The sequence below is a fragment of the Suricata suricatta genome, chromosome 9 (assembly GCF_006229205.1).
Source record: "Suricata suricatta isolate VVHF042 chromosome 9, meerkat_22Aug2017_6uvM2_HiC, whole genome shotgun sequence".
NCBI classification, from domain to species: Eukaryota; Metazoa; Chordata; class Mammalia; order Carnivora; family Herpestidae; genus Suricata; species Suricata suricatta.
In genome coordinates, this window is record NC_043708.1 from 11,652,356 (window position 1) to 11,678,600 (window position 26,245).

The window sequence follows — 26,245 nt, forward strand, 5'->3', positions numbered from 1 at the left end:
CTGTCTCTTTGCCCTTCCCCTCCCCTCATTCTCATTCTCATTCTGTCTCTCTCACTCTCAAAAATCAATAAACAATAAAAAATTTTTATTTTTGAGAGAGTGTGCGTGTGCAAGCAGAGAAAGAATCCTTAACAGGCTCTGACCTGTCAGTGCAGAGGCCAACATAGGGGTTGAACCCACAAACCATGAGATCATGACCTGAGCTGAAGTCAGACACTCATCTGACTGAGTCATCCAGGCACCCCACAAAGCAGTAGTTATTTTCTAAATATCACAAGTCTTACTAAATGGCCTGGTCGGGGAGGAGGGAGAAATGTGCAAGTTAAAATTAGTCTACTATAAGAAAACAATTGATTATGTGAAGATAGAGAAGTGTAATCATGAAATAGATGTAAGAGACTTTCTGAAGGTGAAGTGTAATGTGGGGATGTACTGGGAGCTGGATCGTATCCAAGTCCTGATGTATTGCAGAGATTGAAACCCAGGCCATCCTGCTTCGTGCTGTGCTCTCACTGCCCGCTGCTGCCCAGAAGTTGTTGGATTTCTTTTACCATCCATTCTTCACTCTTAAGATGATTGTGTCCTTCTTGTTAAAAGAAAACATATCAAGTATTTCTTGGGTTACAAGTTTTGTTATGTTTAAAATTGTTTTTAAAATCCTATTTCCTTAACTGAAGTTACATTGTATCAAGTGCTCAGAAAAGGCAATATGTGTGTATGTAACTGCTGCTTTGCAATCACATAATGGAATGTTTTGTTTTGTTTTTGTTTCCCAGGTTCTCTACTTTTAGAGTCCAAAATAAATCCTAACACTGCATATCAGAAACAACAGGTAAAATTTTGAAGATTTATGTTTCACCTTGTATATTATCCTCTCAGTTTGGTGATTAAATGAAAATTTACCATTGATTCCTTGCAAGGAGAAGTTCAAAAATACTTTCCTAGTCTAATTCTAAAATGTGATTTCAACCAATCTCTATATAAAGCCGTCATTTTATTTTAAATTTAAAAAAGCCTTCAAGTTAAACTTAGTTTATATTCCAGATATTCTAGCAACTAAGATTTAATTCTCAAAAGTTAAAACTAAAACAATACAGTTTTCTGGTTTCTCCCTAAAAGAAATGTAATGTAATTAGCTATTGACACAACGAAATGGTAGGAACTATTTTCTTTACTGTTGTAGATGTTAGTGCAGAAGGGACTTTTCTGTCCCTGTACAGCAACCTGGTGTAGGTAAGAATCCGATTTCTTACATAGGCTGAATAGGACCTTAATATAATAACGATGCCGTCTGTTAAGGCAACTTTTAGTTCAGTACATTCTTTCTTGCATCCTTCAAAGAGTGATACCTGAAAGCAAGTCTTTCTCTACTTAATAACTCCTAGCGCTACCATCAAAGGGTATTTATTCAGAACACACCCACACATAGATCCACTGAGTGCTGTACTTGGCTCCTTGCAGTTACTTCTTAGATTGAGTTATTTTCTTTATATTGTACTCACATTCTCCTAACTCTAACTTCTCCTAATTCTTTGGGCCAGCCTGAAAAAATGCTACATGAGAGCTGTTCTGTTAGGCTTTTTTCTAAATGTAATTCTCCCTGGTACCATTCAAAATTTCATGTATGAGTCACAAATGTCTCCCACCTGGATGGCTCTTTATTTGAAATAGTTGATGGCTCCAAAACAGTGTATATGCTTATTACTGTCAGTAAGTTTGAAATGATATCTTAGACACTGTAAATATTTTTAAATCTTACCATGCATCTTGTAGAATAAAGACTGTATTGCAGAGAATATAAAATGGTCTCAGTATTGTAAGTGTAGTATCTTGCAGAAATTACATCTTAATAAAAACTGTTGAACTATTCATTAAACTTACTACCATTAAATAAAAGGGGTTGTGGGTGGTGGGAACATCTTGCTTCTTGAACCACAGCACTTCGGTGAAGGTTAAAAAGTGTGTCCAGATAATTGCTTACATATTACAGATTTAGCCAGCCAGTAATTTCGTGGGCTTCAGGTGCCCTAGGTAAAGAACATTCGATGCTGACAATAGAGAGATGAGAAGGAATTTTGTTTATTAATCCCGTTCTCCTAACATGCCCTAGTTAATGAAAGCTCAGGCTTCCTTGCTGGGCATTTGACTAGAACATAAAATGTAACTCGTGTGCAGGCAAAGAATTGATATAATGTTTAGGTTTGTATCTTTTAGTACATTTAGATTGGTTACTTTATAGTGCTTTTCATATATTTGTTAACTTCTCCTTAAGGAAAACATTGTTTTCATTTTCTAGCTCGGTGTAAAAAGGTCTTGGGATTACCAGTATCAATGTTGCTGAGTACTGTTTGCAATTCCTTGTTGCATTGTTTATTTAAGCCTTATACTTTGAAGTAGTTTGTGATAATTTATATTAATCAGACTTTTTTTCTCTCAAGGACACTTTGATTGTGTGGTCTGAAGCAGAAAATTATGATTTGGCCCTTAGCTTTCAAGAAAAAGCTGGATGTGATGAAATTTGGGAGAAAATATGTCAGGTAATTTTAGAAAACTAGAAAATTAATGTGTTTTCTGAGTGTATTGCTTTCTGCTGTGCTTTTAGCTAATGCCCAAGATTTTAGATAGACAGCATTTCATATTTGCTAAATTCACTGTTGTCTGTGAAAAGCTTGATTTATAGGCAAGTGCAATTTATTGATCCCAGTCTGTCCAGCCAAGACCTTTGCTGAACCCCACACTTTTATATCTAGCTGCCTTTGAGAGCTCCTCTATGAGTGTTTACTAGTGTTTCAAATCTGATAATTCAGAACCAAACTCACTGTCCCTGTTTGAATCTGTTCATTCTCCCATCTCTCTCATCTCAGTAAGTACTATCCCGTTGCTGAAACCAGAAACTTGTGGGTCATATTTATCCTTCCTTCATCACTTAACATCCATTCAGCCCTTCAATTAGAAATCTTAAATTCGTTCACTTACCTTTATTTTCACTGCTATCACAATTTACTAAGCCACTGTCCTTTCTTGCCTTGTTTATTGCTTTCATCTTGACTGGTCTTTGCAAATCTACCACAACTAGAATGATCCCTTTTAAAATGCCAATCTGATCATCTCACTTTGTTCAGTAAGTTCTAGTAGTTCTTGACCATCTCTTCCACCTCTTCTTGGATATTCTCAGTTGATTCTGAAATTTCCCAGGGACTCTGGGGTCTCCAGAGTCACTGGGTCTAGCACATGGTCTCCACAGCCTTGTTGGGTACGCACTCTGTTCTGCATTCGTTGTATGCTAAAACCATTGGCTCATGTTACAGACTCACGTAAACCCTTGTATCCTAAGGACAGTATCTCAGCCTCCACATTTATTTTAATTGGAGAATCATCTTCAGCAGGTTCATTAATTTATTGGTTTTCAAAGTGTGGTTGTCAGACCAGCAGTGTGACCTGGGAACTGATAGAAATGGAAATTCTGAGATCCCCCTTCTCAGACCTACTGAATCAGGACTGAGTAGGTCTTAGTAACTGTATTTGAATTATAGTTGAACAAGCCTTTCGGGTCAGATTTTCTCTGTAAAGGATGAGTTAGTAAATATTTTGGGCCTTGTTGGCCATAAGGTTTAACTGCTATTCAGCTCTCCTGTTGTAAAATGAAAGTAGCCACACATGACACATAACTCAAGAGCGTGGTTCTCCACTAATAAAAACTTTACAAAATTGGTGGTGGGCCATGTTTGACTGTTGTTTGTCAATTCCTGCTTTAGGTGATTCTTCATGCACCCTGAAGTGTGAGAGCCACTGCTTTAATAAACTACAGTGTCCTTGAGGCACAGTGTTTCCTTATAAATATTTATAATTTATTTCTGCTTGATTGCCAACCAGCTGTGTTCTTCATATATTAACCTGACCAACAAACTGTTGCTTTCCTTTTGCTAACATGTAAAGACTAACACTTCTATCTGAATGCCTTTCTTCATATTTGTTCTTTGCTTTCTTCCCATATGCTTGTTTTCATAACACATGCCTCTAGATTTTGTCCTGTGTAGTTCTCCCGTAGAGAAAGGAGGTCGGAGAGCTCGAGTATGCTGAAGACACCCATTGCTCAGGCAGATCTTGTTCTCCTGCCTTTTTCTGAGTTGAACAATCTCACCCTGGACATAGTCTATTAGGCCAGTTCTTAACTCAGACCCGGACTCCATGTGCTGCTGTCATGCCTGGCTTTAATAAATTTAATAAATTGTCAGATCTTACTATACTTCACCTGTAATTCTTCATTTACACGTGGGGCACAGGTAGTAGTACTTGTGTGTTTGGTCTCTGGTAACTTTCCTAGGACTCACTGGCTATTTTGTTATTTTCTGATCTTCCTCTACAACTTGTACATACTTTAGCTTCAAGATGTTTCTTAATCAGTGTTTTATGATCCTGTCTATACTTATCAATTTCTAGATCCTAGTTTGTTCTAGGGAATGCATTACCTTTTGCTCTTTTGAGATCTTATGTGTTTTTTTATTCTCGAACTCTGCTCATTTTTTGATCTAGAAACAGCAAAAAGTCTCCCCCTTTTTCTAGTATCCTCCTTGATAAGAGATATTAGGTTTGTGTATATTTCTTCTTATATTTTTCATGAGCTCCGCATTCTCATTTTCTTCATTTCTGTTCAGACTGACTGCTAAGACTTAATGCTTTCTCTTAAGGAAGACTCTTGTAACTTATTCTACCTTCCTTTTGTTTTCATTCTTAATTATTTCTGTTTTGAAAGTAAGACTGAAATATGTTTGTCAAATCATTATAATTCCACCTTGATTCCCTGAGCACATCAGATTCTAAGAATATCCTAACCATGGGGACCTTTTTGATTACCTTCATATTTGCAGATAAACTCAAGTTAGCATTGTCATTATAGTAAGGGTTCTTGTCCTTTACATTTGGTTTTTTAATCAAATGCTACTGTGTTTCTGTAGGTAAAGCCATAGCCTGAGTATCAGGAATCTAAAGCTGTATGGAGGGTTTATGTAGTTAACAAATCCAAAGCCAACTTGAGACCATATTTGGTACAATCCATGAATGTGCCCCGAGCTGCCTTTCAGTGGTGTTGCCCACTGGGTTAAGGTCAAGATGAGATCAACTTGCAGCATAATTTCAAGACCTATTCCAGTCCTTCTCCCGTTCCAGTATCCATTAACAGTCTTTCTTAATCATGCTAAGGAATTTTAGCTTCCTGGCCATTTCATATAAGGTCTAAGTTTTCCAAGCCTTTATCATTCAATGTGGCATGTTGGGCTGCTAAATTTAGTGACAGTGTCTCAAATTGTAGGGCTAAGATAGCAAAACTCAAATCCTTGCTCTTTGGTAAAAGTATCCTTTTACTTTAAAATGTTTTTAATTGTGAACACTAAGAGCCCATATAGTGACATAAAGTTGGGGCTTACAACAAACCTTCCGGCTTCTCCAGGGGATCATGAAACTTACGGGTTTGGGTGAATAGACAGGAAAACGTCCATGGTTTGGTTACTTTTAGTAAATAATCTTGGGGAATCTACTCTACTGTGCTGTACTACATACATGTTACAGTTGCTTTTTATAAATAGTTTCATTTTTGTGTGAATATGCTTGTCTCCAATAGTTTTTCGTATTCACATTTTTGGGCCACCAACCAGCATTCATAGCATATCATTGACCCATTTTGGTCCAAAGCCAGTTTGTACATGTTCGTTGGCCCTTGCTTTTAGGAATTGATATTAAAATTTTCCTTGTTGCTTACAATTACATGTATTTTCTGTGATCACAACATTATGATGTTTGATATTTATTTGAATTTTACTTAAATATTGGTGGCTCTCCTGGCATATAGTGTTAGGATTCTTAAAACCTCTCTTGTACTCATCTAAGAATATCATTTAGATTTGCTTGATTATATTCTATGACAGCCATCGTAAATCTTATTTAATAGGTTCAAGGAAAGGACCCTTCAGTGGATATCACTCAGGATCTCGTAGATGAATCTGAAGAGGAGCGTTTTGATGATATGTCATCACCTGGTTTAGAATTGCCATCTTGTGAATTAAGTCGCCTTGAGGAAATTGCAGAACTTGTGGCATCATCTTTACCTTCCCCCCTGCGTCGTGAAAAACTTGCACTAGCACTGGAAAATGAGGGTTATATTAAAAAGCTCTTAGAGCTCTTTCATGTGTGTGAGGATTTGGAAAATATTGAAGGACTGCACCACTTGTATGAAATTATCAAAGGCATCTTCCTCTTGAATCGAACTGCTCTTTTTGAAGTTATGTTTTCTGAGGAATGTATAATGGACGTCATTGGATGCTTAGAATATGATCCTGCTTTATCACAACCACGAAAACACAGGGAATTTCTAACAAAAACAGCCAAGTTTAAAGAAGTGATTCCCATATCTGATCCTGAGCTGAAACAAAAAATTCATCAGACATACAGAGTTCAGTACATCCAAGATATGGTTCTACCTACCCCTTCGGTCTTTGAAGAAAATATGTTATCAACTCTTCACTCCTTTATCTTTTTCAATAAGGTAGAAATTGTTGGTATGTTACAGGTGAGTTAGATCATTTTATTTTCCTACTCACAAAGATACCTTCTTGATTGATACTGTTTAAACTGTTAATTTAGCAGAAGTAACTTATTATTCCTTTTAAATACCTAAATTGAGTTTTGATTTTTGTCTGAAGGTATGTATGTTGGTGATAATAGAAGAGACTATAATATATAATACTGTGGGACCAGAAGGGTGTTATGTTTGTGTCAGGGAAAGTAAATGTGATAAAGAAGTCTAGCTTGAAGAAGTTAGGAGAATGGTCTTAATGAAATGGTTGAATGTAGAATTTTAGGTACATTAATCTGTCGGTTCTGCATAGCATAGATCCAAAGAGAAAAGAAAGATAAAATAAGGAAGCCAAGAAATATGTCATTAACTGTAGAACATAAGTTCTGCAGAATTGGTAACACTGCCAGGTAATTGTATATAAAGGGACCCAGTTTTAGGGTCAAGGGAATACAGCAGATGTTGGCAAGTTACAGTTACAGGTCTCTTTACCAAAGGGCATGCTTCGATGCTCGATGAGAGTCTGGGGAAGTTGGCTGTGAGTAGGGGTGACAGCTCCACCTGTCCCTTATTAGCTGTGTGACTTGGGCAACTTTCTTAACCTCCCAAAGCTTCAGTTTCCTGATGTGAAGGATGGTGATGTTAGTATCTGCCCGGTCAAGTCATGTGAAGATAAAAGATCATGCATGAACATGATGTAAGCCTCATGAGCATTATTTTAAAGTATCTATTAGTTTTTGACATATTAAACTCCAAATTTCTTTTTACAGTATCCCCAGTCTCAGGTGTGGTGTTTTAGGGAGCTTGCATCAGAATTGCCTAGGGTGTAATGTTTCCTGGAGTCTGCACAAAGCACAGAAATCAAAATCTCTGAGAGCCAGCCAGTAATCTACATGTGTAATACCTTCCAAGTCCAAGAACCTCTCCGTATCTTATCATATAGTGTAGGAATTAGTATAGTCTAACCAAAATAAACCGTTGCACTATGCTCAGAGTTCTATGATTTGTGCACCTGGCATGTTTTTTGTATCTTTGATGCCCATGATATTATAAGAAAAACAGACAGAATGATATGACTTGAAAGATACAAGACTTTACCTCAAATCTGCAAATAATTGAAACCTGGTTTTGTAAAGAAAGGAGGCAAATAAATGCTGGTGGGAACTGCTTGACAGCACACGTTACGAATAAAGCAGTGAGTTTAATATTTATGGTTGTTCCTTTTTAGAATATTGTATTTTCAGGGTCCTTGCCTTTGTCACCTTTAAAAAACAAAACTGAATTCAAATAGAAAAGTTATTTACCAACATGGCTGTCCTGGAGCTAGGAATAATTCTAGTTCATGTTGACTTGATTTGACATGTTCTCCATTCTTTTTAAGAGAGACATTTAAACGAATAATGTAGTCAGTACAGTTAAGGACAAGAGTAATCTCTGTACAGTGTATTGTGATTGATACAGAACAGGGAGAAGCTTCCAGTACCAATTCCTATTTGTTCTTTGATAAGGATCTAGTTTTTACTGGAGCATCTGTTCTGGTTTCCTTGACAGTCCTGAGTGCTTCTGGTCCTTTCCTTTAGCTCCACATGATTCTCATTTTGTTGTGCAGGGATTTGTCATTTCTGTGTTTTCTTGGTCTTCAGACCTGTGAAATGCCAGTTTTACTCATTAAGTCTGAATAATTTAAGTATTGAGTCTTTGTTTCCCTACAGTATGCTTTGTAAAAGCCCGGCTGCCAGTGCTGTAGTTCTGTTTCTCTTGATGCGGGACACTTAGAATCAAAGCGCTGCTGTGACGGAAAGAATTTTATAAATTTTTGAAAAAGGATGATTGAGATATAATTTAAAGCCAGTTCTACCCACCTTATGTACACAATCACACTCTCCCCTTAGTATCAACTGCTCTGTGATGTTATTTAACATTTTTTTGAAACATTCTTATTCTCTCAACTTCTGTATCCCCCAAATAGAGCAATTCAGAGAATCTTTTTCAATCATTTCATTTCCAGTTGGTGGGATAGATTATATCTGGGATGGATCTTAAAATTGGGTGTCGCTTGAGGTGTGGTTGTTCTTACATTTTAGAAAAAGTAAAGTAGGAATAACCAGTTTAATATCACAGAAAATGTTTCCTGAGCACATACAACAGTGACTATGAAGTTTATAATCTAGTGGGAAATTACATACACACATAAACATACATATATACATACTACTGAGTATATATATTTCGACTTGGGCATGTCTGTAGGGCTGAAGTAGTGGTTGAATCTAATAGTCATATAGAATTAAAGTAAAACAAAATCTTTCTTTTATATTTATATACATATATGTATGTTTTAAGTTAATGTATTTATTTTGAGAGAGACAGACAGTGTGAGCAGGGGCAGGGTTAGGAAGAGAGAATCCCAATCAGGCTCTGTGCTGCCAGCTATGGAGTCCAGTGTGGGCTCAAACCCACAAACCATGAGATCATAACCTGAACCAAAACCAAGAGTCAGGTGCTTAGCCGACTGAGCCACTCAGGTGCCCCAAAGTATAACAAAATCTTCCATAAAAATAGTGATGGAAAAAGTTGAACAGATTATCAGGAAGGTCTCTACCACCTGTGCTTGGTCTTTGGGTAAATTTCTTAATCTGCCTCAATTATAAAACAAGGAGGTAAGATTACATCTGAGGTTGCTTCCAAGTTTTGTATTGACTTATGCAGATTAATTTCCTGAGAGTGCCTCTTTATCTTTTTCAAAATAATGCATATTAAATTTTGTGTGTATGGGATATCTTCAGATAATAGATGTTTCTTTAAAAGCTCTGCATTTAGCTTTTTAAATAATTGAATCATTTTCTGTGACTTTAAAATGTGAAGGAAGCTTTATCTTTTTAAAATACATTTTTTAAATATTTACTTTTGAGAAACAGCATGCAAGTGAGCAGGGGAGAAGTTTGGGGGGGCAGGATCTGAAGTGGGCTCTGTGCAGACAGCAGAGAGCTTGACGTGGGGCTCGAACCCATGAACTATAAGATCATGACCTGAGCTGAGATGGATGCTCAACCAACCTAGCCACCCAGGTTCCCTGAATGAGGCTTTATCTTAATTTTTACTCTCATTTGAGAGGTTGTAGAACCTTATCCTCTAAAGGTAAGGTTTCAAAACCCTGTGTAAATGAGGGGGTTGCAAACTATAGCCTATATCCGTTTTTATAAGTAAAGTTTTATTTGAACACAGCCATGCTCATTTACATATTGTTTATGGCTGTTTCTTACTATAACAACAGAGATGAGTAGTTGTGGCAGAGACCATATGGTCCACAAAGCCCAAAATATTCACACTGTGTCCCTTAAATAGGCTTAGGAAATTAAAGCCTTGCCAAAATATAAAGAATAATTTTCCTGCATAAATCCCCAGTTTGTCCTTTAATAGTCTGGTTTTTTTCCTTCTCTCTTTTAAAAAATACTATTGTCAATGCCATCTTTCCTTTTTCCTGTTATTGTGTTTTATATCTTCGGTAGCATCTGAAAATTATGTTTTAATATACTCTTACCATTAGCATAAATTTATCCTTTAATTTAACAGGAAGATGAAAAGTTTCTGACAGATTTGTTTGCACAACTAACAGATGAAGCAACAGATGAGGAGAAAAGACAGGAATTGGTAAGAAATTTGATACTTATGAAAGGCACAAAGCTAAAACAACAGATTTTATATTCATTTGTCCTTTTCCTTCTTTTAGGTTAACTTTTTAAAAGAATTTTGTGCATTTTCCCAAACACTTCAACCTCAAAACAGAGATGCTTTTTTCAAGACTTTGTCAAACATGGGCATATTACCAGCTTTAGAAGTCATCCTTGTAAGTTTGTTTCTCTTTATATTTAATTTCCATTATATTTTTAATCCACAAAAAATATTTTTATGGAATTGTTTGATTACAGCCAATATTTAATATTAGCTGTACATAACGTAAAAACTATAAAATTCTAGTATTAGAGTCCTTAAACCTTAACTGAAAGAATACTCAGGAATTTTCCATATTTTTAATAATAAATTGTTAAATTTGCAGTCTGTTGAAATGTTAAAGAAGTATAACTATCCATAGAATAGTTTTTACATGCCACAGTACCTTGACCCTCTTTCTTACTGCATTGTTTTCTTGTAATTTGTTAGGTTTTAGATTTACATAGATTTACATTTCTAGGAGAAATAAGTGCTTTTTATCTGCAGGGCATGGATGATACACAGGTGCGAAGTGCTGCTACTGATATATTCTCATACTTGGTTGAATATAATCCCTCCATGGTACGAGAGTTTGTCATGCAGGAGGCACAGCAGAACGATGATGTAAGTAAGAAGTTAACAGAGCAAAAAATAACCAACAAGGTAAATATTATTTGCGCTAATAGTAAGTATTTATACATGGGGAGCTGTGACTGTATATATTATTCATTTTTAAAGATTTAAATAGCTGATATTTGAGAAAAGTGTAGCCATAAGCCACATGGCTATTTCTTCTCCTAAATTAGCTCCTGTCTTAGTTGAGAAATGGTGTCTTACACCAGTTATTTGTTAATGCTCACCTTAAATTTTTTTTTAAATTTTTGATACCATGTTTCTTAATTCTGTCATTAACTTGATATGCTGTCTTCTTTTAATCATTTAATCAATAAATTATTCTTCTGTATGTGGAATTACAATTTCTCTGGGAAAACATTGGCCTTGCTAGGGATAGATTCTCAATCACCAAGAATGAAGAAAGGAAGCACAGTCCTTTGGAAAAGTATTTAGGGTTACTTCCTTTACTGCCTAACCATTAAGGAACAAGCTGTGGTCTTGTTCACACACATCAGTTTAACGTAAGTGAGAGAATCCGTAGAGTGAAGGGTGCTCCTGGAGGACGGGACACGGCATATGCAGCGGCCCCAAATGTGTGTGCTCTTCTGTTTTATTTTTAAAATTGATCCAGTGATCCTGAGTTTTTTTTCCTACTGCTTCCATAAGATTTTAGAAGTAACTTTTAAAAATAAACAAATATGTTTTGCCCTCAACTGCATCTTAAAAGGGAGGTGGGAGGCATCCTTTTAGGGAGAAAAAAATCTATGTAGAATTCTTACTGCATTTTTAAAATTGAGAAAATAGACTTTTACTTCTTTTACAAGACCTTAAATAATATGTCAAATTGAAGTGGAGTGGCTAGTAATTTTCTGTATTTAAGGGTTGGTTTTTTTTTTGTTTGTTTTTTAATTGAAGTACGAGGGTAGTAAAGTACCAGTTTGGACTGTTAGATATTATGTCACACTTTTCTTTTATAAAGTAGTCCTATCCAGAAAACCGGAATACCTGTGTTACTAAAAATAAAAACTGTTCTTGTAGGCCCTGAAACTCAGTGGTTGCACATACATTAATGTGTGTCATTTCATGCAGTAGGCCTCTTAATTCCCAATTTCAATCTTTGTGTCCATCCGACCACTGGATATACAGGCAAGAGCGGAGATTTCCTCACCGAATCCCTCTCTTTTTAATTTACTCCCTGGGCCAGGAACTGTGGTCATAGAGCGTCAGGGAAACTAGCAATCAGTTTTCATTGACATTTGGAATCATTATAATACATTTGTTCTCTGTGCTATCTAAATAGCATAATCTTGTTTCTTCTAATTTCACACATTTGGGTACCAACTAAATTTATTTTAAATGGAAACTTTGTGTCATTTCCGTAAGTGGAGAATACACAGATATTATTTGCCATAAGAAGAAGGAATCTATAGAAATGCAGTGAAAGTAGAGTAATGTTGTAAATTCTAGTTAAATATTCTTATTCTTTCTTAAACCAAAATCCCTACTAGCTTTCTTCACAAGGGAAATTTTATTATTAAGAAGTACAAAGTTCTGTTAGCACCAAACGAACTATGTGTTTGCTTTAATCAAAGGGATCTAAAGATCATAGAGAAAGAGACTTTCTTTTCTGTACCAGTTCGTGTAAATGTGCCTGCTGCACGCAGGAGGGACCACTGCCACATACCCGATTGAGGAAGCTGGTCATCGCTTTTGTTGGCAGTTAACAGGATCGCTAGGATAGTGCTGTAACATGTCATAGTGTGTGCTTTTCTGTTCTCACTCATAATAAGTGACCCTTATTGTGTGTACTTTTCTCACCAGGATATTTTGCTCATCAACCTCATTATAGAACATATGATTTGTGATACAGACCCTGAACTTGGAGGAGCAGTCCAACTTATGGGCCTGCTTCGAACTTTAGTTGACCCAGAGAACATGTTAGCTACTGCCAATGTAAGCCACAGGCATTTTTCTTGTTTTTATGCTAGTATATTGTTTATTGCTGGTAGGAACCAATGCCATTAAAGTTCATGGAAGTGTTTTTGATTTTTAGAAAACAGAGAAGACTGAGTTTCTGGGTTTCTTTTATAAGCACTGTATGCATGTCCTCACTGCTCCCTTACTGGCAAATACAACAGAAGACAAACCCAGCAAAGGTAAGATAATGCAGGTTGGTAGTTAAATTCTTTGTTCTTGAATTCTGAAATCCAAAGTTGATGTAGAGTAGTAGTCTTTAAAAGTTCAAGCCATTTGGTTAACACAGGGGTAATAATATATTTTCAAAAAGTGCTCAAGATAGTTTCTTTAAAAGTGCTATATTTGGAGACAAGACGTAATAGGAGATACTTGTTTTCAGAATTTTAAAACAATTTTTTGATAAGGCAATATTCATGTTTTTTATTTACATAGGTTAAATAAATGGAAGTAATATTGAAAAAAATCATTTTGTTATTTGCACTCCAGATGTGCAGAGCAAAGCTGTGCTCATTATTCCACTCCTTCTTTGCATTGAGAATTATCCATAGGCTGATTACTCATTGTTCCTGCATTTTTTTTTCCTTCTTTAGCTTGTGTGTGAGTGATTGAGAAAGTAGTTTTAGGGTCTTCAAGGGAAATCCCTTATTGACCATTTTGAGAAGATGATTTTGTCCTCTTTGAATTCAATCAGTACAATATAATTTATAATACCACTTAGAAAATAAATGTTTAATCTTTTTGTGACTCTAGAATTAAGTCTGAGAAACATGAGAATTCATTTTTCTGCCTACTCTCTTTGTGTTGGGTAACGCTTGAGGCTTCTTTCCAACACCTGTTTAGTTCTTCAAACGTTTGTTAAAAACCTGTTGTGTGGAAGGCACTGTGCTGCAATCTTTAGGGGCTAAATGGGGGAAATGAAAACTAGTAAAATACTTCCAGAAGCTGGCTGCCTGGTGAGGAAGAAAAATAAGCCAATCATTATACTTCAGCGTGGATTCATCCTTTGTAATAAAGGAGCCCCAAAACACATTGGAATCATAGGAGCAGAGAGAGTAATTCCACCAAAGACCAGATGGTGTCTTTCAAGACCTCCTGTGCTCTGTCTGTGAGGAATGTGGTGACATGGAGGAGCGCTCTTGCACTTTAGAGTAAAGCAGATCTAATAGACTGATGCCGCCTCTCGGCCTTGCTGTTCATACTTGGGTTTTGTGGAACTAAGTCCTCTAGAGTCGTTGAAGAAAATGGAAAGCACAGTTCTTGACACATAGTAGGCATTCATTGTTCCCTTTTCCTTAACTTGAACATTTTGGGTTGGGGCGCCTGGGCGGCTGAGTCTGTTAAACATCTGACTTGATTTCAGCTCAGGTCATTATCTCAACGGTTTGTGAGATCAAGCCCCATTGTGAGCTCTGCGCTGACAGCTGGAAACCTGCTTGGGATTCTCTCTCTCCCTGCCTGCTCCGCTGCCCAAATACATAAACATAAAAAAATAAAATTGGGGTAGATAGGATTTTACTTGGTTGAAATTTGGATACTTACATTTGGAAAGGAAAAGAATATTAGCTGTTAAAAAAAATGTGTTTTGTTTTTAGATGATTTTCAGACTGCCCAGTTGTTGGCACTTGTCCTGGAGTTGTTAACATTTTGTGTGGAGCACCATACCTACCACATAAAGAACTACATTATTAATAAGGACATCCTCCGGAGAGTGCTGGTTCTTATGGCCTCCAAGCATGCTTTCTTGGCATTATGTAAGTGTTGCTTCTGGTAGAATTATTTGTTATCTGTATTTTATCATGTTGTTGGTACCTTTGGGCCTTAACTGCCTGAGAAGAAAAGGTCACAGATTTCAGGTCAAGAGACCTAGATTCTAATAGGAAACTACACTGATTATGTAGTTTTGCCACATTTTGAGAAGATTTTCCTTATTTGCATATTTCTCAGTTATATAAGTTAAGGGGTTAGTGTGTATCTACACAATTAACATTGAAGTGTTCCATTATTAAAATGGCACCTTAGATCATTTAACCTCAGTGACTTTTTTAGTGCTGCATTACTAATTATAAATTAGGTGTTCTCGGGTCTCACACTAAATCCTGAATATTTTTGTAATTTGGAACCTTATATCTAATGGCATTGACTTCCTAAAACCCATTCCGAGTTACAAAATGCCCAGCACAAGGTCTGTAGATGGTCCATTCATTGTACAAATAACTTTTTTCTCAGGTTTATTTATATGTGACAATTATAACATGTTTTTAACATATATAACTTATTGTCAAGTTAGCTTACATACAGTGTATACGATTCATGACTTAAATACAACACCCAGTGCTGAACAGTATAACATTTTGTTACCTCAGATAATTCAGAGCCAGAGGGGCAGACTTTACTTATTTTTTATTTTTTAAATTTTTAAAAATATTTTATTGCCAAGTTGGTTTCCATATAACACCCAGTGCTCTTCCCCACAAGCAAAGGGGCAGACTTTAAAGGGTTGTTTTAAAAAAAAAAAAAAAAAAAAAAAAAAAAAGCTACAGCAGCCATACACATGTGGCTTAATAAAGCCTAAAATGTGTACTTGTGAACCTTTCTGGGAAAAGTGTTAGCTTTCTTAGAGCAACACATGAATTGTTCTTAGATGTACATGTTTTTCAAAGATTAACTGTGTTAAGGCCCTAGTTTGTTGAAGTAAAACATGTTTCAGAATTGGAAAGAGGTTATTTGAGAATGTTCTTGATCATGTAGCAGCCAGCCTTCTTTGGTACATTGACAGACCAAGGTGGGGCTACCTTAGAGGCTCAATAAAACGTCTACTGGAAACTTGTTTTTTGTTTTTTATAGGTAAGTTTCTTTTGTTGTTGTTTAAAGTCCTCACAACCATTCACTAATTAGAGGCCTGAACATATATATCCATCTTTGTGACTTTTTAAAATTTCTTTTACAGGTTTTTTTTACTTAATGGATTTTTTAAATATATCTTAAAATTTTAAGAACATTATTTTTATAAGGAAGTGTCTGATGTTGATTTGCTCTACAATATTTTATATTTAAAGTAGTCGTAGAAATAGATTTCCTTCTAAAAACATTAAACTTTTTATCAGGGTTAACTGTTACAGTTGACTTAGTTTTTCAGGCCACTGGACACAGCAGTATGGACTGAGAACACATGTAGCCCTAGCATATTTTCGTTTTCCAACTTTCAGATATTTAGTAAAATTAGTTTCTGTTGATTGTCCAGGAACTTTGATATTACCTTGGTAAACTTTTCCAGCTAAAAGTAACACAGAGCATTTGTGGCATTAATCTGGACTGCTATGGACAACAAAAAAACAATAAATGGATTATTTTGGTCTACCTTACTAATCCTATCCATGAGCGCAACATTCGCAAAAGAAGGGCTTTTAAACTCGTTCACTTTCCTTCTCTACCAACCACAGTAAAAGTGAGAGCCCCAGGACCAAGTTGAGAGTGAATTCATAATGAACACTTCTTTCATGTCAAATAGAGGGTTTTGTTCAAGTGCGGGGAAAGGGAGTTAGGACAGAATGGAAAAGCTAAATAAATGAATATATTAATCATTTATTTCAATAAATGTATTGGGCACCTACTGTCCTATATTACCAATTCTAAGCTCTGTATTTTAGACATTTGTCGTCTCTGAAATCAAGGTGAGTCTTAAAATTAATGGCATGTTGTTGTGATTGATAGTCTTCTTTGGTTTTCTTAGTAGTAGTTGAAGTTTCTTGGAATCAGGGCATCTTAGACTTGATGAAGTATGCTAGATACCTGGTACAAAGAAAATGAAGATGATTAAGACCTGGAACTCAGCTGTCAAAGGGATCAGAGTTCATTAGGAGATAGTCCTGTAAAATATCAAAATAAAATATTCTAAGTACTATATTGAGGTACTTTTTGGAAGCATAGTGGAAATACTTTATTCTCCATGAATGAGTCAGATCAGGAAAATTTTGCAAAAGAGGTAAATTGGGTTGTGCTGGTCATGGGAGAACGTGACATGCGTGAACACACAGCTGACGTGCACGTGCGGGGAAAGGGTGGCGTGTTCATGGTGTGCTGTAGGCAGCACACACCAGTCCAGCGGAAGAATGGCAGGAAAGGGGGGGAAAGGCTTTTGGTACGCAGTTCTTGAACTCATTATTTTGCTTGCAGTATCATAAAAAATGTCTGACAATTCAGTGAGAACCATGAAGAGATTCATTAGAAGAAAGGTTTATGTTGTAGGAAAATCTTAGTTATGCTTTATTCTTAGCATTTTCCAGACGGAGTTAGCATTAAACCTAACTCACTCTCGAATTATCCTCCATGTGGCTGTCTTCCCAGATGGAGAACATGAGTAGTTTCTGGAAGAGGATGTCAGTCTTAAGGAATCAGCACTCTAGGACTGGCTGTAGAGTACACCATAGCAGTCTTCGGTCGAGGATTTTTAAAAGAATGAAGTATAAGTTTGAAGAGAGTTAGATTTTCAGTCTTCTTACATTACACTGAAATAAAACATTAGGTATAGTGTTCATTATAGGTGAGTTTATATACCCATTTATAAGGACAACAGGGAATGAGTGGTTAAATGTAAACAAATTGCGAACTTAATAGAACTTGTTTTTTTTTTCTGCTGCTTATTAGAATGCTTTTATCCTAAAGACAACGAGTCAGGTCTGTAGGGGAGACCAGCAGTCTTTCACAATTTAGGCCTTTATGGCTTAGATATATACATATGGCAGTTTTATCAGTCTTATTTCCTTGGTCTTTCAGGGTTCATGTCTAGTTTTTTGTTAAAAATATGGATATTTTCTAAAAAGAATGAACTAAGAATGTTATTGTAGATGCTTTACTTAGCCCTCATGAGTTACATATGAGGCAAGAAGTCTCAACTTGTGACGTGAAATCTCCTGTTGTGTGAGATGCAGCGGAATGACATTAGAGGTGGTTGAGTGGAGCACCAGAGACTCCTGGAAAGTTGATGAAGTTTGGAGGGAAGGACGGAAGCAGAGTGCACTTTACATCCAAAGTCCTACAGTTAGGCCAGTGTGACCTCTCCCAAAAGCTTTCTCTAATTTACTCTGAGCAACTTGACTTCATAGAACTCATTGGTAAATTTTTGAAAGCAACTTTGACTCAACAGCGAGTAGTGGTTGGATATTCTTGATGCAGGTTTGCTTTTGGGGAGGACTTTCAGTGGACATAACCCAGTTCTGAATATAAATAAATGAGGGCAAATGGAAAGAAGGAATAAAACAAAGACCAGTAGAACCGTCTCCTGTCACATCAGCAGTTTCTGGACTAACTGCTCTGAGGAAATAATGGCCCCACTGCACACCCTGCTCTTAGTGAATTCTAGGAAGGGAGTTTCTTTTCAGCTACCTAGGAACCGCATGCACACACAGGGCGCAGCTAGCGTGTGTTATGGTAGGACACAAGTCTCCACAAAGCCTGCCGAGTTCAGAGTACCAGTTCTTAAAAACAATAGCTCGTGCCTTAAGTACTAAAACTGGAAAAATTGGCCTGAGCTCCGATGTATTTTTATCCTAACAAATGGAACTGCCTCACTAAGTTCCTTTGTCAAGTCACGTCACCAAAAAAACTACTCTAAAATCATTGTTTTGGGAAAACAAACCCTTATTAGGCTTGACTTAACACACAGGTGCCTCTTACTGTTTAAAATGTCTTAATTTCACCATGCTTTTGTATTTGAAAATAATTCAGTAGTTGAAAAAAATGCAATTACTATTCTATAAATTATTTTGAAATTCCCTGCCCGGAGTGTCACTTTAGGAAGAGACACTCTTAAATAATTTGCATTGTTCAGGCAGTTTATAACCAGCTTGTACCTAAATGGGCATTCACTTGTGGACCTCTTTTCTGCCAACTAAAGAAAAATTGAGCTGCTTTACTCCTCTGCCTTCCCACCCAGAAACCGTGTCAGCATGGTTGCCTGGCTACCTGCTCATGAAGGACTTGATTAATAACAAATTGGCAATTTAACGAGCCACTTCCATGATCTCCAAAGAAACCAAAATACAAACACAATAATTAATCTTGCCAACCGAAGACGATGTGACTGCATGAAGTGAGTATGCTTTTTTGAACTGTTTACAATAACTGGGGCATTAACTTACTGATAAACTCCATGTAGGTACACAGGGCTGTGTCAAGCTGAGTATATTTGGATCTTGACGAATGGTGACTTAAGTAACTCCCCATACCTCAAGATGTAAATATACCTTTTCATCTGTAAGTTAAAGCCTAATTGCAAAAAGGAAAATTAGGAAAAAAAGTTAAAAAGCATACTCGCTGCAATAAGCCTAAAGGACCACGTTTTTAAAGCAACGTTCTCCAAATTTATTTCAAAATTACGGGAAGGCAAGTTCTGGGCCGCACAAACTCTTGTGTGGGTTTATAGTTGTTCTCCCGACACATCCACAAATCAACTGCCGTAAACCCAGAACTCTGATGCAGAATAGTAAGAGTGTCCAAAAATAATGATCAAGTTACACGTGGATTGCCCTAATAAAACAATGGTTTTCCTGTTGCTTTTCAGGTGACTATAGAAAGTCACATGTAGAGTTTTCTCGTCTTTAGTAGCATAAAGTTTTAATTCATTAGCCCTATTTCAGCTCTTATTTTAGGGTACATTTTGGTCACTAGTAGGTTCCAGAATTTTTCTGCTCTCCGAGACTTGTGTTCTATGATGACATTGCCTGTTTCCAGAATACAGTTTCTTGGTGACCCTTTTGTGACCCCTGTTCCCTAGGTACATACTTCTGGGAGCAGCAACGTGTCGCTGCACGAAGAATTATTACACGGGCCTTTTTAAAAAAAAAAAAAAGTAAAAAATGGAAGTGGGGTACATAATTTGAACAACAATGCCTCTGTGTTTCAGGTGCTCTTCGTTTTAAGAGAAAGATTATTGGATTGAAAGATGAGTTTTACAACCGCTACATCATGAAAAGTTTTTTGTTTGAACCAGTTGTCAAAGCATTTCTCAACAACGGATCCCGCTACAATCTGATGAACTCTGCCATTATAGAGATGTTTGAATTTATTAGAGTGGTAGGTTCTGTCTTTTTTAGTTAGAATTTTGGTTTTGTTTTGAGAATACTGAATATGCATTACTGGTGCTTTGGCTTGAGATTATATTTGGAGAAAATTTAAAAAAAAAATCCCATGTTACCAGAAGCTGTGAGAGATTTAGTTCAAAGTAATACAGTCTCTCAGCAGCTGTGAATCCTTTATAGGATGGTTTGGTGACTGATCTAACACTGTCACGGTGATCATTGTAAGAAAGTAGAATTAACAAAACCACATCAAAACTTGGAGGATTTCTGAATTTTGACTTTTCCCTACATATTTTTAAAGAACAATTTCATTACAAACTTTTGATTCTTTAGTAATATAGTATGCTAGTGGTTCTCAAACAGTGCGTGTCAGAATTATCTGTGACATGCTTTAATGTGGTAAAATATAATGTAAAATTTCCCTTAAAAAATGCACTTAATGCGTAAGCCGTGCTGGGGAGAGGGAGCAGATTCCCAAGGAGGCTCTGTGCTGCTGGGTCCCATGAACTCTGAGATCATGACCTGAGCGGAAGTCAAGAGTCAGACACTTCGCAACTGAGCCACCCAGAAGCCCCCAAAATTGGCCTTTAAAAAAAGTGTATGCATCAGTGGCATTCCATGTGCTCACACTGCTGTGCGGCCATCACCGCCATCTGTCCCTGGCACTGTGCTGTGACGTGCTGCCCCCACCCTGCGCGTACTTGAATGAGAATCACCTGGGGTGGGATCTGGGCAGTTACACTGGGAAAACCCGTTAATTCTGAGACGTACCGAAGGAATGCTTTGGCTGTGTAACATAGCCAGTTATGCCCATTTTCATTTGATTATTTCTAAAATTGGCTTATAATTTTATGAAGTTCATCTAGTTGGGGCCTATTAATGTATTCTCTACAATTAGACCTCTTGGCTAAAGTAACATTTTTCCTATTGTATTTTTTCATTATAATTCTTTACTGTAGGAGGATATAAAATCATTAACCGCTCATGTAATTGAAAATTACTGGAAAGCACTGGAAGATGTAGATTATGTACAGACATTTAAAGGATTAAAACTGAGATTTGAACAACAAAGAGAAAGGCAAGATAACCCCAAACTTGACAGGTAAATTACCAGATTTTTAAATGTATTCATTCAAGTTGGACGGTGGTGGTTTCTGGCTTGTTGGGGATTGGTTGGCTTGGCTGGGGGAGGGTGCGGTAAGCAGGGTTGTAGTTTTCTGTAGTGGCCGACACGAGTGCTTCCCTGAAGGGCTGCGTGCACATCAGCAGCATCTGTGGGCTCTTCCACCCGTGTCTGTCAGCCGAGATCATGAAAAAGAAAACCCAACACTTAATGGCAGCGGGGCTTCACTTAACTTTTTGAATTACTTTGGTCCCGGTTGTTTGAGAGATCTTGTATATTTTTCTAAATACCTGAATTCACATACTTAACGGCATATTTTAAAAGTCCACAAATTATAATTTAATTCCTAATGTTAACAAGTTTAATAACATCCATACTAGATACGGTAGAATGTTTAATTGTATATGAAAAGTCTGGTTCTTCATTAGCTTCTGTGTATAAGTCTCTTCTCCCTGATCCGTTAAGATGGTCTGATTTGGAGCACCACTTTGGAGGAGTCCGTTTACTTGCTTCTCTTCACCCCTAGCATGCGGTCCATTTTGAGGAACCATCGGTATCGAAGAGACGCCAGAACACTAGAAGACGAGGAGGAGATGTGGTTTAACACTGACGAAGAGGACATGGAAGACGGTGACGCTGTGGTGTCTCCGTCTGACAAAACTAAAAACGATGATGATATTATGGATCCCATAAGTAAATTCATGGAGAGGAAGAAACGTATGTTGAAAAGCTGGGCAAAAATGAGAGCTTTCCCACCCTGGGTTTCTCTCCTTTTTTTCCTTGAGACAAAAGGAGTGCCTATTTTGTTTTGTGTCATGACATAGAGTTCAGGATTTGTTGCTTTAAAGAATGTGACTTACTGGCTGTGGGTGAAAGCTTAATCTGACCTAAGGAGAGCGAGGTTTTTTCAGGAAGGGTAGAAACACTGAGTACAGAAGGTCTCATCCCTTCTCAGTGGTGTGTTGAACTTGTGTTTTCCCCCAGCAAAGGAAGCAGCTAGGAAATCGCGTTGTAGTGGCACCTCACTTGGGGGGATTAAAAAAGGGCAAGTATGGGTGACAACTATTGACAATATTCTTATTTTTAGTAAAAGAAAGTGAGGAAAAAGAGGTGCTTCTGAAAACGAATCTTTCTGGTCGGCAGAGCCCAAGTTTCAAGCTTTCCCTCTCTAGTGGAACAAAAACTAGTCTCACCAGCCAGTCACCTGCAGCAAATCTGCCTGGTTCACCGGGATCCCCGGGATCGCCAGGATCTCCAGGCTCTCCTGGATCTGTCCCTAAAAGTACATCTCAGACGGCAGCTATTACGACCAAGGTACATTTTGACTTCCAGGCCTTTCTCATTTAATCTGGCTCAACAGTAACTGTGACTGAGATTTCTTTTGGGTACTGTCTTTTGGAACTGATCAAACCTTTCTGAACTAGAGGGAATAATTTTCCCATCACTACCTGAATGTATGTAGAACTTGAGCAATTTCTGAAAGTTTTTTGTGATTAATACCAAAGTCTGAATAAATTATCTTGGTTATTTGCATTTTAGAACTCAGGTTCAAATTTGTGTCAAAATATATGCAAAATTTTAAGTTTTTTTAATCTGGGTAGTAATTGGGAAAGTTGATAAAGACTTGGGTGGAGGAGAGAGAATGAAATATCTGGACCCTCCTGACACTATTTTGTCAAGCAAGGTGTATCTCCATAGAAGAGAGGATCAGAATTTTAACACCATAAATGTAGATAAGACATAATCTCAGAATAAAAACATATTCTTTGGGCCACCTCATCCTGCCCAGGACTAGCAGTTCACAGACTGGCATTGGGATTCGTTGATCTAAACCAGGAATACAGTGCCCCATAGGTTTTTTTTCCTCTGACAAGAGCACGAGACCCCTAAAGGCTAAGACGTGTGACTGAGAAACACTGACGTGCAGGTGTCAGCTGACGGCAGAGCCGGGTGACTTTGCCCGCAGCCGCCTCGCTAGAGCTGCAGCGGTTTCTGGGGAAGGCCCGGGGCTGAAAGGACGCTGGATGGAAAGGCAGAATCACTTTCCTGATTTGATATTATTTAAGACTTTGTTAATGCGCTGTTAAGTTTTAAAACGTTTTTTCAATTCAGTGATTACTGTTTCTATCCCTGGGTGATTTACTAGGATTATAGACCAAAATACGATGGATTTCAGTTGCATGTCGTCTCACATCACCACACTTAGTACAGTGGGAGGGGGGGATGTGTATCCTTTTTAAAATATGTGAAAATGTAGATTAAAAAAATAAACCTTATTTCTGAACAGGGAGGCCTCGTGGGTCTGGTAGATTATCCTGATGATGATGAGGATGATGATGAAGATGAAGACAAGGAAGACACGGTACCGCTGTCAAAGAAAGCAAAGTTTGAGTCCTAATGATGGCAACTGCCTGTGATCAGTACCTGTTGAGAAAACTGGCTCTCTACCCCTCCCCCCTACAAAATCCACAGCAAAGCAGTGGTCTCTTGTGAGTGACTGATACGGATCAGCCTCGCACACGTGACTGCTGTTCATCAAGTGCCAATTCAATGGAGCAGGAGGAGGGGGTGTTACACAGTTAGGGGAAGACTTACGCCTTTGAGCTCTCCAGCTTGGACCACACGTTGCCCTTTTCTCAGGGAAGGAAATGGAAACAAAAAGCCAACAGGGCAGGGGTTTTGTAAGTGGAACTCTGGATTGACTGGTCAGTTGCTACAATCAGAATATGCTCTCTCGGACCATGTTTGAGACTCAGAAGAATAGGCTCTTGTGCCGTAATTCTTCGCTAGTTAAGAATGCCAGCAGTTTCTTTGTATAAAGAGACCTGCCTTTAAAATCATACATTCTGAACATTTTAGTCGAGCTACAACAGGTTTGGAAAACCTCTTTGGGGGAGGGGCGAATATAAAGTTTCCTCTTTTTTATCTGTTCCCTTTGCCCTACAACTGCAGACTTTTTTTTTTTTAAGTGGGGATTTGTCCCTGCTTGATTAAAGATTGAGTGGAATTCTAGATGTGGTCATTTGTGTCATAATTTTTTTGTTTCACTTTTTGATTTTTTTTCTCCTGAGTGTATGCTTAGTTGTTGAGTATATATATTTGGGACCATTAAAACTTTTTTTGATGTAATATAACCTAACGTTGTGCTGGTACCTGTTTTACCATGTGTAATTTTTGTTCTACATCACAGTTCTTAATTTGTTTAGAGTTTTATGAAAGATGGTATAGTTTTTATTGACAAAAACAAAGTAATCTTACAACTATGTGCATACAAAAGCAATACTATTTTGTGACTAAATATTTTATATTAAAATTTACATCAGCAACTGTCTTGAGAATTCAGGGAAATAGAGTGGAATTTAAAATTTCAACCATTTTGTTAAACCTAGAAACGTGAAATTAGTATTCCAAAGAGATTCTGAAATTTCATATCTTGGGAAAATGACGGTACATTAAATCAAAATTGAGGCTGGATGATTTAAAAATAACATTTGAATAATAAAAAGAAAAGTGAAGAGTAAGAGAAATTGTATTAGTTGTATGTTTCTTTTCCTTTTTTTTTTTTTTTTAAAACTACTCCCTTTGGAATACCAGCTGGAGTTGTAAGTGGTGGTCCCTAAATAAATACGTGGCCAAAGGACCATCAGCTGTCACCTTAGTACAATAGTGTACACTGTAAATAGGTCCTTTTTATTGTCGTAGGTGTTAAAATTCTTCTAAGGAAATGAAAACATACCTTGACGTCACATACCCTTTTTTTAAATATGCTTTTAGAACTTAAGAATGTATTTATAAATGTAAATAAAAACCAACATCCAGGAAAGGATGGTATTTGAAGTATCATATACTTTTAACAGAGTTCATCTAACAAGCACCGTGTGCTTCTACTTTCTTGCTTAGTCCTAACTCAGTCAATTCCAACGTGTGATACCAAAAATAGGGGTACATTTAATAGTTGGATAGAAAGTCAGGAAGTGAGAACTTGTTACAGCCATGAAACAAGTTTTATTGTTGGCTAATTATTTCTTAAACAAATTTTGGGTGCATTATTATAAGAGTTTAAGTGTATTTCACTACAGTATAGAGACATTTCTAAGACCCAAGTTCTGGCTATTAATAATTGAAGTTAAGTTACCTTGCCAATAAAGAGAAGAAAGATCTTAAGTTTAATTATATTATGTCTTCTTTTGTTACCTAGCAAGTCCCATGTTTATGCCTTAATCAGTACAGTTTAAATGGACTTTTCTGGCTGGGCTCCCAGAAGACTTACTTGTCTTGGTGTTCTCACAGCTCCTGAGTAGAGGGGAGGAGCACCCTATGCTTTCATAAATTCTGGGCTAGTAGTTAAAAAAAAAAATTACTGCTCCATAACAGGTAAGAGATACCCCTGCATTGATGGACAGTTGCATTTTCTCAGTTATTAGCAATTACAGGTACTGATCCAGAAGATGGACCCCAACCACTATAGTGGAAATTAGATGTAAAACAGTTGATCACTTCCCAGAGGGAAACTTGGCAATAAATTGCTAGAAAGACAACCGTGAACTGACAGGTCCACCTGACTCAAAAGCCTGTGCTGTTGAGCAGATACTATCTGGTATGAAGTTAGAAATTCTTATTTTCCGTTTTAATGATGCCTACTGGTTCCTTGCTCATTTTGCAGTGCTTGAAATGAAAAAGATTGCCCTTACATGGTGTGATTTCCCAACAACTTCTGAAAAAGATTTACAATGAACTGCAGGAAACACCTTGCTATCCTTCTGGTCCAGAGATGCTACTCTGGCATTTTTTATTTTTTAAAGAATGAAGCCTGACAGTTTTCCCCCTGAACTCAACTTCTATAGTCCATAATTTTCTCTGGAAGTCAATTTTTGTGTATTTGGAAATGAAAGAGCATCGCATGGAATGGGGGACACAGTCCTCCTACTTTTATTCTTAATTTAAGCAGTAGTCTTTGTAAAGTTAGCAAGATTAGAACAGCAACCAGTTTGAATTGGAAGATCTTTAAGTGGAAAACTTTTCTTTCTCAACAGTGTTCCAGTATTTATAAATAACTTTGTTTAAACTACTGTCAAAATCACTTTGGAGGAAAATTTAGGAGCTTCAAAATTCTTATATACAAGGTTATATTAACCTTCTCTGCCATTACATCTATTTTGAGCAAGAGGATTATAA

The 26,245-nt window shown here is 37.1% G+C and overlaps 1 protein-coding gene across 1 annotated transcript; it reads left to right on the top strand.

Moving 5' to 3' along the window:
* The first annotated feature begins 427 nt into the window (after window positions 1-427).
* On the top strand, window positions 428-24,602 carry PPP4R3A (protein phosphatase 4 regulatory subunit 3A). Its single transcript, XM_029952164.1, has 15 exons — window positions 428-446; window positions 777-832; window positions 2,439-2,537; window positions 5,945-6,562; window positions 10,142-10,219; window positions 10,299-10,415; window positions 10,787-10,903; window positions 12,716-12,847; window positions 12,948-13,050; window positions 14,464-14,622; window positions 19,773-19,942; window positions 20,907-21,049; window positions 21,597-21,787; window positions 22,158-22,384; window positions 23,358-24,602. Exons 1-15 carry the CDS (start codon window positions 428-430, stop codon window positions 23,466-23,468), a joined length of 2,340 nt encoding a protein of 779 aa, XP_029808024.1. The 3' UTR covers window positions 23,469-24,602.
* The last annotated feature ends 1,643 nt before the right edge of the window (window positions 24,603-26,245 follow it).

Excerpts from the sequence above, each read along its gene's own strand:
- PPP4R3A (XM_029952164.1), top strand. Across the intron at positions 12,848-12,947 it reads ACATGTTAGCTACTGCCAAT|AAAACAGAGAAGACTGAGTT; the intron begins GTAAGCCACAGG and ends TTTGATTTTTAG. Across the intron at positions 22,385-23,357 it reads CGGCAGCTATTACGACCAAG|GGAGGCCTCGTGGGTCTGGT; the intron begins GTACATTTTGAC and ends ATTTCTGAACAG.